The sequence below is a fragment of the Silurus meridionalis genome, chromosome 6 (assembly GCF_014805685.1).
Source record: "Silurus meridionalis isolate SWU-2019-XX chromosome 6, ASM1480568v1, whole genome shotgun sequence".
NCBI lineage: Eukaryota > Metazoa > Chordata > Actinopteri > Siluriformes > Siluridae > Silurus > Silurus meridionalis.
In genome coordinates, this window is record NC_060889.1 from 14,949,435 (window position 1) to 14,966,325 (window position 16,891).

General features: G+C 37.4%; 1 protein-coding gene across 1 annotated transcript in view; it reads right to left on the reverse strand.

Moving 5' to 3' along the window:
• dysf (dysferlin, limb girdle muscular dystrophy 2B (autosomal recessive)) overlaps window positions 1–16,891 on the reverse strand; it is a 76,215-nt gene that overhangs the window by 29,955 nt on the left and 29,369 nt on the right. Inside the window, exons 29-41 of the mRNA XM_046850951.1 lie at window positions 16,562–16,704; window positions 15,557–15,730; window positions 13,183–13,273; window positions 13,022–13,099; window positions 7,899–8,080; window positions 7,007–7,147; window positions 5,468–5,497; window positions 4,108–4,143; window positions 3,910–3,951; window positions 2,425–2,526; window positions 2,185–2,346; window positions 1,111–1,276; window positions 946–1,019 (exon numbers count right to left, since the gene is read on the reverse strand). Of these exons, the coding sequence (XP_046706907.1) occupies window positions 946–1,019; window positions 1,111–1,276; window positions 2,185–2,346; window positions 2,425–2,526; window positions 3,910–3,951; window positions 4,108–4,143; window positions 5,468–5,497; window positions 7,007–7,147; window positions 7,899–8,080; window positions 13,022–13,099; window positions 13,183–13,273; window positions 15,557–15,730; window positions 16,562–16,704 (1,421 nt within the window). The remainder of the gene's footprint in view (window positions 1–945; window positions 1,020–1,110; window positions 1,277–2,184; window positions 2,347–2,424; window positions 2,527–3,909; window positions 3,952–4,107; window positions 4,144–5,467; window positions 5,498–7,006; window positions 7,148–7,898; window positions 8,081–13,021; window positions 13,100–13,182; window positions 13,274–15,556; window positions 15,731–16,561; window positions 16,705–16,891) is intronic.

Below are 16,891 nucleotides of genomic sequence, written 5' to 3' on the forward strand. Positions count from 1 at the left end.
TCATTGCACACAAAGTAAATTGTTTTTTTTTTTTTTTTTTTTTACAAAAAGTAATACCTATAGCTTTTCAAAATCCATGTGTACAGTTTCAACTGTCATACTTCAACTTGAATGTAAAACAAAAAAGAATGTTCTATAAATAATTAATTTTAGAAACTACAACTATTCTAACAGTAATATTATGTTTATATGCTAGATTTTTATTAGATGTTCCATTGAATACTTGCCATCCTATCATGTATATATGATCATATACATTTTTAACTCCTTTGATTTTAACTTGGTGTTAAATTTTTTTATGTAACATTACATTACAATTGAAGGAACACACACAGTCTGCATCTTCTGTTCATTTTTTTAACTGTGAATCTGCCACCCTGAAAATGAACTTAAGCACCTGTATAATGTGACTGAAAATGAAATGTTGCTCATGTCAATGAAATGCTTAAACTTAAGTCACCAACTTCATTTGCAAACTCTAAATACTTCCTTTTCTCAGTCATGCCAGGGTAAAAGACTGGCCAGTGATCAAAACACGTTTCTTTTTTAGGCAGGGTGCGGCCAATGTTAGCAATGAGGCATAGGTTCCGTTGTTAAGAAATTACCCCTAGACTCTGTGTTTAAGGGTGTGTTCTGTATATAACATCTCATAAGATCATACCTCACTTACTGTAAGTGTCCAAAGGGAACCTAGAGTAACCCAAGCTATATGACCCCAGAACCACCAAATAGCAGCCAAAGAAATTACACTCATAAAAAAGACTTACGTAATCAAACAAATCATATATGATTCTGTCACACTTATGTAAGCCTTAAGGTTAATGCTTTCTTTAGAATAACGCAAGACCGAATAAGCGATATGACGGTTTTAGCCATACACCCAGGACTTGTTTATGGTAAGATATGTTATTGAAAATGCAAACAGACATATATGAAAAAAAATACCTGTCCAGGAATAAGAGGTTCATTGTCATCAATGTCAATCAGTATGTCATCTCTTGGTGTGTGAGGAATGGGTTCTGAAAATCAGAAAATTGGTAGGGTAATTTTCCATTAAATTATGCTAACTTTATGTATCCTTTAGAATAAAATGTTTCTTTCTGTCCTCACCCAGCTCATCTTCTGTAGGTTCTTCATCCTGGTTCTTAGGCAGGCAGCGGAAATCCTCCAGAGAACGAATGGTACATTGTCCCACCACGGGCTTCCTCCCAAACTGCCGATTGTCAATCACCTTGATCACCAGTGGAGGCATGTAGAGTTCCTCTCTGGGCAGCCGCTAGGTATGCAAAAGGTCACAGAATGTAACATGGCAAGACAAAGCTCAAGTAGTAAGTCCTTTATAATCTGCCTTACAGCTAACTGGATTCATTAGTTCTGAAACCCATTGGACAGACTGACATGTGAAATAAAAGGTGGGAAAAAGGCCATCAAGCGTTTGACAAAGAAAAAAAAAAGATAAATGCCTCTGCCAGTCCTGACTGCGGTGAACTGCATGTTCTTTTGAGTATAGTATTGTTGTTTTCTCCATTTCACATGTGATTAAAGAAAGGCTCATCTCAATGCCACAACACTTGGTGGAACTAACCAAAGGAATGATGACATGGTGAGCGTCTGTCTCATGCTTGGCATAGAGCTGTCTCTAGCTGACAGTGAACTGTCAACATTTCCAGCCAGCATTCGTTCCACACAAAGCCTTTCACCGTAAGATGAGACTCTAGGCAAGCTCCAGACCGTTTAGAGTTAGGTAATTACAGGTTGGATTTGCCCGATGCAGTGGATTGTTGCTATGGCAGTCATTGCAGCAATGAGGTCCAAAAAATAATGCGTGCAGACTGAACCCATGTCAAGGCTAATGATATTGCTGATCCATACTGCCAAAGCTGCACATTTAAAAAATAGACAAGCAGAGTTTCAAAGTTTCTGCCAAAATAATGACAAGGAATTAAAGTGCTTTTTAGTTATTTTTGTTTAGTTATTAGGACTGTAATATAGTGTTATTACTATACAATTAAATCATGCAATTTTATTTTTTTTGGAATCCAAAATGAATAAAGTCTCATAACAGTATTATGGCAAAGTCCCGAAGGGAGTTGGTTACAAATGAAATAGATTAAAAGGACTACTGGATGTGCAAGAACGAGTTCATTCAACTGAGTTGCGAATAAGCTTAAGCCTAATATGTACCATGTCAACAAAGAGTGTGTTAACTTCAAAGTTGGGATTCTTCTTAGTGTTGCGAATGACACAGGACTGCACCATACAACCTCCACACTCGACCTGCAAGCTAGGGGAGGTCACACTGGACAGCTGGAAGCTCTTCAGGTTACGTAATCCCCATGCCAGGATCTAAAATCATACACAGAAAGTAAGATTTTTTGTGATGGTGCTATGCTGGTCAGTCTTTAATGCCTGTATTGGATTTACCTCAATAGCGGTCCGCTCTAGAACAGGTTTGATGCCATGTGGCACCATGAAGATATTTTGCTCTCTCTGGGGAGGCGGCAATGGCAAATCTGAGTCTTCTGGCTACCAATCGGAAGACAAAAACAGGTCTTAATAGACATTATACTGACATGATGTCTGTGAACCTTAATATTGCACCTTATTCATATATGATATCATATAAGAAACAATGTAGCTATGTGATTTACTTACAGTGACTAAAACTACACCATGCATGCACATTTGGAGATGGGTGTCAGAATACACATGTTTTAGCTCCAGATTGCAGGGGAATTTGGTCAAACACTGTTATGTTAAATATTAGTTGTGGTTAGCCAACATGGCAAAAAAAAAAAAAAAAAAACGAAACCTTGATTGCTAGCAGAATTGCATTTCTGCCTTTGGGAGCAATGTTACATCCAATGTCACTCTTAAATAAAATGGCATGCCATTTTAAAACACTGCTATATTTATCACGTCTTTTAATAGTATATCATGTAATGTTTATGTCATTATTTCTGAAGTTCAAAGGGCTGCCCTTTTAATTTTTTCCCAACTATTAAAAAGAAAAATGGCTTTCCAGCACAGATACTAAATTCCTTCCAAGAACAGAACAGAGGCTTTAGTTAGTTAACTTAGAAGTATGTTGTAAGCAAGTGTCATAGTAGATGACGGATCTCAAAATGGTAAGGAACCTAATCATTGTCTAGAAACTAATTTAAATTGTTAACAATCCCATGGCTTGTTCCGATGTTAAACCAAGTAAACTCCTATTTAAATGAAGAGACAAAAATGTTGTAGCAGCATAGATTATTATAAAAAAAATAATAAAAAAAAATATATAGTATAGAGTATACTGCCCTAATCCACTATAAAACCACATTTGTGAAAATTGTGTATATATATATATATATATATATATATATATATATATATATATATATATATATACACACACACACACACACACACACTACATCTAGTGTATATCTTCTACACTATTTTAACACAATTTTTATAAATTTGGTTTTATAGTGAATTGGATACTACCTGCACAACAGTGCTTTTGGCCTATGGTACCTATTTGTCCCCTAGCTAATAAAAAAGTTTCCACAGGTTTAGAATTCAGAGTCACTTTGTAAATCGCTCTAAATGAAGGTGTCTACCAAATATCATAAATTTCAATGTAAAATTGAAACCCAAAAATTAGCAGAGAACACGCTGCATTTTTGTTTAACTCCAATATAATCAGTTTAGAACTTTTGCACTTCAAACTGAACATCTTTCCCTCATGGTTGGAGTGCTTTGCCATTGTGGTTTGAGGCAATGAGCTTAAGAACAAAATTCAAGAAGAATGTACTGCATGATCTCTGCTGTATGAATGTTGTAAAATCCATTGTACTAAAAGTTTGTGGTGGTTTACCAACAATTCTGTGTGAGTTTTATGAATGTGTATAAATACTTTACCCATTGCTGCAAAGTCTCAGGGAAGGCCGCCGAAAAAATAAGCTTGATGACAAAGCAAAACAAGAGAAGGAACAGAAAAATATAAAAAAAAAAGAAAAGAAGGAATGAGATACATTTAAAAATTTAAAAACAATATTAAAAGTGAACTAGCAAACCATCTATTGGTCACTTTTTATATTCAGATTGAACATAGCCTACCTCATCCATGATATGAGAATGGTATAGAATTTCAGCCTGGGAATAAAAAAAAATAAAAAAAATTAATTATACAATCATTTCAAATAAATTATACAAAAAACGGTGTTGAAAGAATCAACTGCCTGTGTGTACACGGATATATTTTAAACCGAGCTGTTTCTTTATATGAATGCTACAGTAAATTGATTAGGCCCCTTAGACCACCAATAGATTTATAAAAAAAAATTAAAAATACACTTCATTGAACAAAACATCATTGTGCAAAAATTTATCACTTTATGTATTGGGCAGTCTCTGGGCCCCTCTTGTGGTATAAAAATAGTAGAAAAGTCAATTTACATAATTATAGTAATTAATAATAATAATACAGTATTAGCGGTAATGATACTATAATAACTATTGTCAGAAAATCACGGAAAAGCAGTAATGACATCTTTTAGGCATGGAAAAAACGAAAAGAAATAGCAGTGTAGGGAAGTAAACCCAACACCCAGGTTAAAAAAGTTAATATATTTGTTTATATATTTGTATATTTTCTCTTTTTTTCTTAGTTTTATGCATATAATGCATTTGCTTAGAAATGTCATATTGTTTTTTTATATGCTCAACACTTTGGAAAAATAGGAAAGAATTGCCCAAAGTGCTTTTTGTTATATTATTAAAATAGTCCTTCTGTCCTACATGATAATTCTGTTCCTTTATACACCCAATGTACAAGTATGTTTAATGTCCCCTTGTATAGACATTAGACTTACAAAAAATCGTTTAATACAAAAGCTGAAAGAGCCAAATAATTTTATTTTGATCACTGAGATTAATGTTACAGTAAGACTTAAGTGCAAACACAACATTAATTGGTGGCATTAATAAATATGTCAATGGACGTATTGTGTATGTGTGTGTGCGTGCTTGGGTGGCCTGGCCTTTAAGCATGCATAGTAATTCAATTTCCCTCTGATTATGCTGTCGTAACTGGTGCCAGGTGGGCATGCTGGGTGGAGCCTCTGGCACACTTAACCACACAATAGTATCTATAGTCATTCTCATGGCAATCTACATTACACAGACATGGTCCTTTGGCTGATCCAGGAGCAAAGGAAAAAAAAACACAAATCTATGACAGTCTGTTAAACACATCCAAGACTGATACAAGGCCAAATAAATGGGTCCAGGTACAGTGGTGTTCTTACCACTTAGGAGCAGCCCTATCCAATTATTCTGTCATGCTTGCCCTTAAGAACAGTCAGGGTCTGTGTTCAAGAATAGAGATGAAATGGTTGTAGTGTGTGTGTGTGTGTGTGTGTGTGTGTGTGTGTGTGTGTGTGTGACCATGTGCAGAAAATGACTAAACAAAACTAACCTCTTGACCAGGGATATGATGAACTGCAGGCTGCAAATAGATAGATAGATAGATAGATAGATAGATAGATAGATAGATAGATAGATAGATAGATAGATAGATAGATAGATAGATAGATAGATAGATAGATAGACAGACAGACAGACAGACAGACAGACAGACAGACAGACAAAGACAGAATTAACAGCAGACCACACATTTAATAATTCTCAAATGAAAGAGTGACATCATGGGACATTATTAAATTAGCCTGTGGCTATTGGGAATGCAGCCTGTTCACATGTGAACAAGCACTCATCAAAACGAACACAATATTCTCCTGGGATCCAGTCGCCCTCGTTACACACTCGCACGCACACACACACTAACACACACACACATACACACACACACACACACACTCACACACACACACACACACACACACACACACACACAGATATATACAAACAATTCCCTAACGTGGACACAATGCAGTATTCAGAGCAAAACCACAATGTAAAAAAAAAAGACTTCCCCTAAATGAATTGAAGGTTAATGTCCAGAGCAATATTAAAACACAAAACAGTACACATATGAACAAGTGCTTATACTGTATTTATAGTCCCACTTTTGCTCCTCCTGTTTTTTTTATTGACATTTTTGTGGGTTTGTTTTTGTTTTTTTCTTTCTTTTTGGTGAGTAGAATTTGTTCTTTGACTTACAGTTTGAGCACATTTTATAATACTTTTTTTGTATTACACATCACATGACAGACGACTCTATGCTCCAAACTGTCTCCACCTCACAGGTGAAGTGTTTAAATCAAATCATACAGCACTTGAAATGCAACTGCATTTCCTAGCCAAACATTAGAAAGGTTGCCCAAATCCAAGAAAATATCTACATCAAACCTGAACGATTCTGAACTTTTCAACTTAAGAGTGGGTAGTCATGCATATTACTGAGGTTTTTGTACTAACTAATACTAAATGCTATGCCGAGTAAAAAAAAAAAAGATGCTGGAAGTTAACAAATGAATTCTGTGCATTTTGTAAAGTAATGCTTCCTAGCAAATGTAACAGATAAACCTAACTGCTAAACCACTAAAAAGAGCAGCACTGCATGTTTCATAATTAGGATATTCAACTTAATCTCTACAACTCAAAGACCTCTAGTCCATTCAAATCCCTGATAAGTAATTTTTAATGAATGACTTACATTTTCTAATAATATGCATAATGTAAGTGATTTTTCTTCATAGCAAAGTTGCAATACTGTTAATGTGACTGCTACTGATTTGCTATCCCTCCATCCCAGAAAGTACCAACAATTTTACTCGCTTTTTAATTGTCTCACCATAAAGATTTATCCTGAATGTAAACCTACATGAAAAAATTTACACTCATCTAACAACTAAAGCACCACCACTTTTCTGTTGTTCCACTTTGAAATCAAGCTTGTAAGACTATTTTGAAGTTCTATTTTGGTCTATGGCACACTAATTATCAATAATGAAGACTGAACATGAAAAATATAGAAAAACATGGTAGGGTTTACCTTATCTCTGCGGATCAGCTCAAATGCAGCAAGTAGTTCACCAGCTGCTTTGTCACCTTTTAGGATGGGATACCATGCCAGACGTGGAGAGGAGACCACAGAGGGCTGGCATATACTGCGCCCCATAAACTCATCTGCCCCTGTATAAAAAAGTCAAAGGTAAACTGGTATCATAATAAAAATTATTATTTCTTGTTATTATCTGTCCTATATTACAAATAAACCATAGGGTTCTTCATCTAGTAATTAGGATCCTTAACCATTCTCATACCATCAATCACATGATATTGGTTGAACTCTACAGTGTAGCACCTGTTAATCCATCAGGTGCTAATATAGTTTTGAAATATATATCCAGAAATGTGAACTGACTATTTAATTCAATTCAATTCATTTTCATTTATATAGCGCTTTTAACAATGAACATTGTCTTAAAGCAGCTTTACACAGATAATGTTGTGATAAAGAATGAATAAGATGTTCTTTAAGATTGTAAGTCTGTCCCTAATAAGCGGCTGTGGCGGCTCTGGCAAGGAAAAACATCCCGAGACGGCATAAGGAAGAAAACATAAGAGGAACCAGACTCAAGAGGGAACCCGTCCTCATTTGGATTGCACTGAATGTTCATTTATTACAGATAAACAATGTTGAGGTGTGCAGTGATGGTGATCAGGTGCAAACTGTAGTCCTGAGTCAGTGTAGCAGACTGTTGACATTAACTACAGTCAAAATCCAAATCCTCACAGTTCCTGTACTGTCTCCGTAATTTCATGGACTATGTAAACAATGGTTTAATTTCTGAAGCATCCATTTGCACCAATATGCATTAATACATTTACAGGAATATTGTCGTTTGCACAAACTTATTTGCACACAAAAATTGTAAACTCACATAAGTGTCTTGATCGTAGAGCTCCACCACAATGTTTGGTGGACTTTTATCTGTCACGTTAGGATCTCCGAAGATCTCCACCTCATAGAAGATAAGAGTCTGATCCCAAGTGGGGTTAAGTGTGTTCCTCAAGGTCACTGTCTTCTGGCTCTGGTGCAGGAATGACACAATGGCGAAGGGATCTGCCAAGAAATGTCAAATTCAGCATCAGAGCAGAACAAAGCAGAACATTCAGGCAAAGATATTGCGCTTCGTAGTAACACGTAGTGAAATATGTCCTTGAATCCTGGAGAGGTTAAGATGAGAACCTATGATCTCTGAAAACAAAGCATTGCAAATCAGATTAAACTGTCAAATTATACCATAACAACCTTTCGGCAGTAAATTCCATTACGTTGTAATAACATCCAATGGATTCCTTTTGTAATTTAATAATGGTGATTTTGCTATGTGCCACAGTGATAGACAAATAAAATGGAAAGAAACAGTTGCCAGTATTAGGATGTGCAACCGCAAAAAAACGAGAGGCCTGGTTGTCATTAAAACTGAGGCAGTGATTTAGTAGTTAATGAAAGTTCTTCTTTCAAGGCCTCTAATGCATCACTGAGCGTAATAAACTGTGGTGTTTCTGTCTTTGATAATATAATAAGGGCAATGAAGTCAGGAATACAGTGCCAACTGAAGTGGTGAAAATAGCCAGATAGACCCAGAGATCTGCTGCAACGAAACTGTTTAAACAATGGTCAACCAAATACAAGACTATTCAAGCGTGCATGTGAGTGTAAGTGTGCGTGTGCGTGTGGTGTGCGCGCCTGTGTGCACCAAAGAGTACCAAAGAGTGACCCACAATAAAACTGAATGACATAACTTGCTTAGGAATGTCGGAAAGTGAAGGGACAGTCTCAGTTTATTATTACAATCCACCTAATCCATTCTCAATGAGACAATTTCACTCGAGAGGGAAAACGGACCTGCTTTTTCCCAGCTCCGATTAACACATACACACAAACTTATACCCCTTCCCACAAAACATTATGGCTCAAATAAACAGAGGCATAAGTAATTCAAGCATGCACCATCACCCAGGAGTCAATGGGAAATAAATACAGGCAAGGGCTAATCGGGTTGCACAGAGTAAATAAACACTCCTCCTAAGGGGATTGTGGGACTGGACAGCGGCGCAGAAATGGCCGCCCACGTGTATGACTCAACCATGCAAGCCTCTAAAGAGTACTGCTGTGCAGTCAGACAACCGAGGAGGCACTGCCAATATGCATTGTTTGCAATCTGTCAACAGTATAGTGTTGGCTTGGTCAAGTGCAGTGTATCATTTTTATATTCTTAAAAATGTATCAGGATGCCTGGAAAAAATAAAAACAGCACCCACAAGCAGGTCATAAATAAATGCATTTTGTAGCTGACCACAAGACACCATGTTGAATATTGGGTGGAATCGCTCATAGTTGGCACATTTTTATGGCATTATCGAGACCAAATATTTAAGAGCAGATATTGTTCTTCAATATTGTATCCTAGAGTCAAAGTCTGTGGGTTATAATTATATTATTATATGAATTTATTTATTTTCCAATTTTAATTCCATTTCAAATAGTCAAGGTCAGATTCCACAGCAGGGGCCCAAACACTGGCAGATGTGGTCACTGCAAGAAAATCCACAGACTCATAGAAAATCATATTCATTTAGTAAAACTAAAACGATATTTGGTTGGATGGAGCCCCTACAGGTTCCACATAGAATCTTACAATAGTGGGTATCTCTTTTAGAAAAGGTTCCAAATAAATAACCCTGAAAAGACTTTTACAATGAGGTGTGAGTTTTTGTTGTCAGATTTTCTCAGCAAAATGCATTATTATGGTATGTGTTGTGTATCTTGCAAGAATATATTTCCCTTATACCACAGCACTGTTGAATTTTCAAATCTGAATGCTCAATAGTGGTTGGTTAATAGTAAACATTGATAATATTGTAGAATGAAGTTGCTTTTTTTGTTTTTATTTAACAGAAAATGACTATAGTCATCCTGGATACAATTAATGTTCCAGTAATGGTAGTGCAGTGTCGCTTGGTAATGCAACATGGTGGAACAGAAAAAAGGATTGCTCCCTTGCAACTTTGAGATTCAATTCTGAGCTTTACCTTATTGTCTATGTGGAGCTTCTGGCAATGCTCTCCACATGTGAGTGTTTCCTTCATTTCCCAAACATGACAGAGGATACACTGATTAACACTCATTGTATGACTATGTGTATGCACAGTGCCTTCGAAAGACTGACATCCCATCCAGGGTGTATTCTTGTTTCCTGCTCTGTATTCCTGAGAAAAGCTACAGATCCACTGTCACCACACCCAGGAAAGAATAGTTACTGAAAGTGAGTGAATAATTGAGTTTGGACATGGAATGTCTACCCATGGCTTTCTGCAGTTTGGTCACTATAACAGAGGATAAAATTTTGGCTGGAGGTCATATTTACATCATTTTATTTTATACAGATCCATCTCAGCCACCCAGGACAAGTGATTCGAGTCCTGCCCTGAGTTATACCTTTTTTTTTTCCAGATTTCTGAAAATGTACTACTATTCTGGTAACTGACCCTAAAGTTTCCTAAAGGTTTGTAGTCAGAACGGCAGGTAATTTATGCTGGCTTCATATTTTCTTAAAAGATCTGCCTTTTTTTCATCATGGTCTGTGGGCTTGAAATGAAGTCCCAAGCACACAAGCTGTCTAACTCAATTTCCATTATCCCATCAAAAACTAACAGAAAAATAATACATGCAATATCCACACCTCTCTAATGCACCAATTTATCTGTTTTTAAAGAACAGTTAAGTGTTTTTTCCCTCAAATCATAGGAGATTTAAGATGGATTTATAGCTCTATAGTGAGTGATAACCATGGACTATGAAAAGTGATAACAGTGCTTTAATGACACAGCACACACAGTGGCTTATGGATCCTTCTGTGACAGATTTATGCACAATAAATACTTTAAGGTTAAATCACATCGGTTTATTTGGTGTTGGTCTGTTCTAGCCTTGTCTCACTTATGGCTAGAAGTGGGGCAAAGACTTCTGCATACTGTATGTATTACCTAAAAACTATTTGATTAGCTTTATTATTAGTCTAGAATATAATAACAGGGCCAGCCTTATCAAACCAATTAGTAGTAGTTTACATATGTTATATTTTTCTGCCTTGACTTTACTGGCAGTGTGTTAAACGTTGACAGACAAATGTTGTTTTTACTGATTAAGACTCCTTTAAAACCCATTTATTTATTAGCAGTATTGGAGTAGGGGAGTGGTAGCTCAGTGGTTAAGGTGCTGGGTGTCTGATCGGAAGTTTGGGTGTTCAAGGTATCGCCAAGCTGTGCCCATGAGCAGGGTACTTAACCCTCTGTGCTCCAGGGGTGCTGCATCATGGATGACCCTGCACTCTGACCCCAGCTTCCAAGTAAGCTGGGATATACGTAGAAAGAATTTCACTGTGCTGTAGTGTATATTTGACAAATAATGTCTATTTAAGCTATTGCCAATTCTACCATTCTTTAGTGGTCAAGAAAAATTATTATGTCTTTTCTTATTTCATCGCTTTCATAGAACCCACATGAAAAAATTTAAAAAATACATAAACGCAGCAAAGTCTTTGTTCATTAGGTAGCCAAAATGATTACAGTAAAACAGTAGCTCTGACTGCTCTCTCTCAACATCTGGAGCCCCACTCATGGATCGCAGACAAGAATTTTCCTCATGATAAGCATGGTTTGAGTGTTTATATCAACGCTAGTATCTAGTGAGCTAACCACAGTCATAATGCCAAATCCCTTTTCACCAAAACACGAATATACGTCATGGTATGAGGGTAATCCTCATGTCTGTGCACATGTACTTGCACACAAGTAAAGACACACACACACACACACACACACGCTTTAGTATCACTTGCTTTGGTACTCGTTTCCAAGGATACAAGGTATGACAAGCCAAACCACGACACCGCTAAAATGAGACGTTTGCACCGCTGTTAGCTATCTTCAATAACCCATAACTACATGACCTCATAGGAGCTTGCCTGTACCTAATGAACAACAAATTTGAAATATTTACTTCTAGGTTCTTTGAAATAAATGTTGATGTTTACTTGCTGTCACTTGTTGGTGTTACTTTTACGGTATTAGTCCACAAATGACTCCGATATTTGCACTGATTCAGTTTCCGTTCATCTTAAAGCAGAAAAATCAGATCTGAAGCAGAATATGTCTTCTATTAAGTGCATCATGGCTAGATCAAAAAACAAAAAGGCTATTCAAGAGCAACATTTTGTTTCATTACTACAATGCATTCTGTTGTGTCCACAGCAGTAAATCATCTGTGCTTCTCTACACTCAGGGCTAAGCTCTACCAAAACTGCTTTATCCTCGTCTTTGCCAAGCAGCATATTTCACTCTCTCTGACGTAAACTCAGCCATGGGTACGGTAACTTTGAGTCTCACAAGACTTCACTTTTATGATTTTGTTATTTATAAAACCCTTCTATTATACTGAGCAATGTTGACCTTTTTGTTTTTTAAAACACTATTACATACCGCCTTCAATGTGCATCATATTAGGCTTACCAGTGGATCCCATCTATGTAGCAGTATGAGCATGCTTGGTAAGCAAATGCAAACCATAGCCTACATTTAACCTGGCATCACAACCTAGCACAGAGCTCATGTGGTACAGCATTATTAGCCAATGGTCTGGATATTTGGTACAGTGCAACAGTGGCTCACATTAACAAAGTGTTATTTAGCCACCCTGGAGACTAAGAAATAACAAAGGGATACAGGGTTAAAAGGTCAGAGCCGGGGTGTGGCACAGCCTACACTCATGGCATTTTGACAAACAAATACAGATGCTTATAATAAATGGCAGACTTGCACAAGAGCAGCTCCTGCAAAACACATCTGCACTTGGCTCCCACAAAGCACATCTGCTTCAAAACTAAAAGCTCTTTTTTAACACTAAAAATCAATGTTTTTCGGGTTTTTTTTTTAAAATACCAAGTTTTTAGAGGTAATTTTCGTACATAACTTACAGTGACGTATGATTTTGACCCACCTGAGAAACTGTCTTTATCCATAGCCAGCAGGTCTCTAGCCTGATACAGATAGCAGCGCAAATGGTAGCGTGTTCCACCTGGAACACAATGCAGGAATGAGTGCTTTACTAAGTGTTGTATTTCAATACTTAAGGATTGTTAAAAAAAACTGGCTACTTACTATCAAAGAAGCATGAGATATTGGGACGATTGACACCAAAGGTTGCTGTGAGAGACTTATCATCGTTTTTGTCATCAGTCACGTTGCTCTGCTAATGGACAGAAAAAGAAATGTTAGACTGAAACACTGAGCCAATTATCCAGTCATATGTTCCCTGAATGTAAACAAGACTTGCATGTTTTGGCTGTTTGAGCAGAACAAAGAGTTATTATGCTGGATCAGATATCTCACAATTCCAACCATGAGTGTAATGGAGAATGTGTTAATGATCTGCATGCTGCCAGTTAGTAAGAGGGCAACTCCATCTGCACCACAAACCACTGGCACTAAACAATCATACGTCACCACCTCGTGGTGCTGGAATTTCAAATAAAGTAGCCAGAGAGAAAAATCATTAAAAGAAGAAAGGCGTCTAATTGTGTGTCTAATTTAAGGGGGAAAGTGCTGTGTCATCTGAGGTGCTGCTGACTTGCATGACTTATTGCCTTATTTGTAAGGGGAATAAAAGGTTGTTCCTTAAAACAATAAACTGAGTTTAAACCAGTCACGGCTAAAAAAAAGGATATGACAAATAAAATACACAAAACTACAGCAGACCAAATTGCATCAAAGCCAGTTTAATGCTGGAATCCACCAAATTCATCTGTGGAATTGGCTCATATAACAGCATCATTCCAGTGGTCACAGAAACAGTCCAGTTTTATGTGCCATCCACAGCTCGAAAATCATGGAACAGTAACAGATCTTATATGCTTCAAATGCCTATAGTAGATAAGAATTTGTACTGTAGGCAGCAAGAGTGGTACTGCCACATGCAGAGAGAAATGACAAAACTGGTTGAAATAACGGAAACAAGGCTGTGCCACAGTGAGGAACCAGCTCTCCAAGCTCTAAACCACTGCTTAACCACTAGCGTGTGCCCAGCATCAGCTCATGCCAATCCAACATAGTTTGCTTGTTGGCTTCAGAGCATAGAGACATCAGAAGTAAATAGAGCACTGATGCTTAAGAGTTTTGCCATGTTAATCATAATCTAGAAAATTCCACCTAACAACACAACAGAAAAATGCAACACAGAATCCTTTGACCTTTAAACTTTCAAAAGAGTTTAATCCAGACTTTCAGTCCGTACTCTTATAATGCATAGATCTGCTAAATTATGAACAGAAAGATCTGAAAGATTAAGGAGGTGCAATTTGACTTCCTCTAACCTGATTACCAAAGTACAATATATATACTGAATAAAAAATGCAGCATTATAATGTTTTAATAATATATATGGTAACATACTCTACAGAACATACTTCCTAAGGCTCAAGGTTCTCTAGATTTCCTGTTTGTGTGCACACAAAAGTGAGTGTAAATAAAATCGGCAAATGTAGCACAGAGTCAATGAACTTTTTTTCGGTTTCATATTACAAACACAATTTTCCTCCCACTTTCATTTCACCACGTGAGCCACAGCGCCATTTCTAAATGGGTTTTCCTGATTAAAGAAAGTCATCCAAGTACATGAATTTTCAAGTATTCTTCCATCTTGAAATGTTTCATTTGGAAAAATATTTTTCCAATTTCAGTTGGAATTTCAAAAAGATCATTTGAACCCTCAAAAAAGAAAAACATAAGTGACTATGATCATCACTTGGGTGGGCAATGACCTTGAAACCAGACTCTTAACGTAATTATTAGTGCCCAATGTACAGAGAGATGATGAGTACAGGAGCTGCCGGGGGATCCCCCGACCCACAGCTGGTTGCATTAACAGGGACTTTCAATAACCGACCCGACTCCTTTCAGAGTGATCGGATCCAGCCAAGCCCACATCACAGCCCACGCCAGAGCAGCCTGGAATGAATGTGACACAACGGACCCAGTAGAATGGGAGCCTGAGAAACAAGTGAACATACTGTACTGTACACACACATTTTCCGTTGCACACACATACACATACACAGATCTGTCTTTATTTAGTGGTAATTAGTCTCCCATAGTGGCCTTATTTCACCATTGGTTGCCCTGTCACTCTCAGCAGTTCAGGACCATCCAATCCCAAAGTAATTTATGCCCATTTTTTTCTCAACGTCTCCAAATCAAACTTTAACCTTAACGTTCCTGCTTCAGACCGGAGAATGTTAGTGCAAAATTCTAGATGTTGATGATTCAAATAAGTGTTTATTTTCTCTTATAAGCACACAAACCTTTCATCCCATTCATGCATTTGCCAGACCTTTGTAAAAAATCTTGCAACTTACAAGAATCTATTCAATGTCAACATTCTTGTTCTTTTTTTTTTATTGTCTATGAACTACTTCTGGTCAGTTTGGCTTTGTCCAACTTTTTGCTGTGTGAATTGCAAATCGTTCACTCTCATTACCAGTGAGCACTCTAGGGCAAAGATGGCCGCAGGTCCAGTCTTCTCCAGAGGCTCCATGCGGCAACGCCAGCGGCGACGGCGGAACGAATCTGTCTTCCTTTGCTTAAGGTGGAACTTCCAGCCAAAGAGAGAGGCATACTCCCAACCCTCCCGTTCAGACTCATCTGGACACTGCTGTTAGAGGTCACACACACACACACGTATTGAGCAGCATTAAACCAACAGCTCTGGGATTAAAAAGATTCTTTAGATCTGTGCTCTCAGAGCACCACCATGAGGAGAGCATAGGAAATGTAATGAATAAAGACTATATTCATTATTTTTCTCTCTCTCTCTCTCTCTCAGCCTGACTCATCCTGTAGCGGTTTCCAGTGTACCTCTTTATCCCTCAGCTTCTTTGTCTCATCCATCATCGAAAAGATAATCTCAACAATACAACATTGTTAAAAATACACGTGTGCTTTAGCTATGGGGGTTTCAGGATACACACAGATTTTTGAAAAGAGAATCTCTTTCTCTGTCCTTTGCATGTGCACACACACACACACACACACACACACACACTCACTTACTTTTCCACAGATGATTAACATTAGGCATATTTGTGGTAAGATGCTAAATTTGGATGAGCCGCAGATTTCTTGCCAAAGCAGAATAAGACTCATAGATTAGAGACATGGGATCGATTTCAGATTAGTGTCAGATGGTGTGATTGATTAGGTGTCCTCTCAACCTCCATCTACAACCCAGCAGAACCCCACTTTCATCTGCCAAATTCTCTACAGAACTCCACTCACCATCCCACCACACTGACATTTCCCAGAATCCCCCTGAACTTAGACAGCATGTATGGAGCATCAAACTGAGAGTAAAGAGCAGTGATGAAGTGTTTTTTTTTTTTTTAAATCTAGCTCCCTAAATAAGTGAGGAAAAGTTATTTTATTGCACTTATGAAATCCATATGACCAGGATTCTACCAAGAATGGAAATATAGCAATGTGGTACCTTTCTGAGTGCTTCCATTTTCTGCAGGTCTCGGCGACGAAGGCGGATCCAGCGACGCCGGCGATTGGTGTGGTACATTTTCTCAGCCGGAACCCAAGATTTAGGTCGACGGTCAGGAGGGATGGTAATGCCATACTCCCATCCTTAGGATAATGGTAATTAGGAAAAGCAATTTGAATTATTTTAGATAAAACTGTTCTTATAAACAAATATTACTTAGTACACTTTATTATAACTTAGTAACAGTGTCTATGATGTCTATCCCTTAATGTTATTTCAATATCATATAGTCCAACATTTATAAATAATACAATATTATACAGTTTCTAT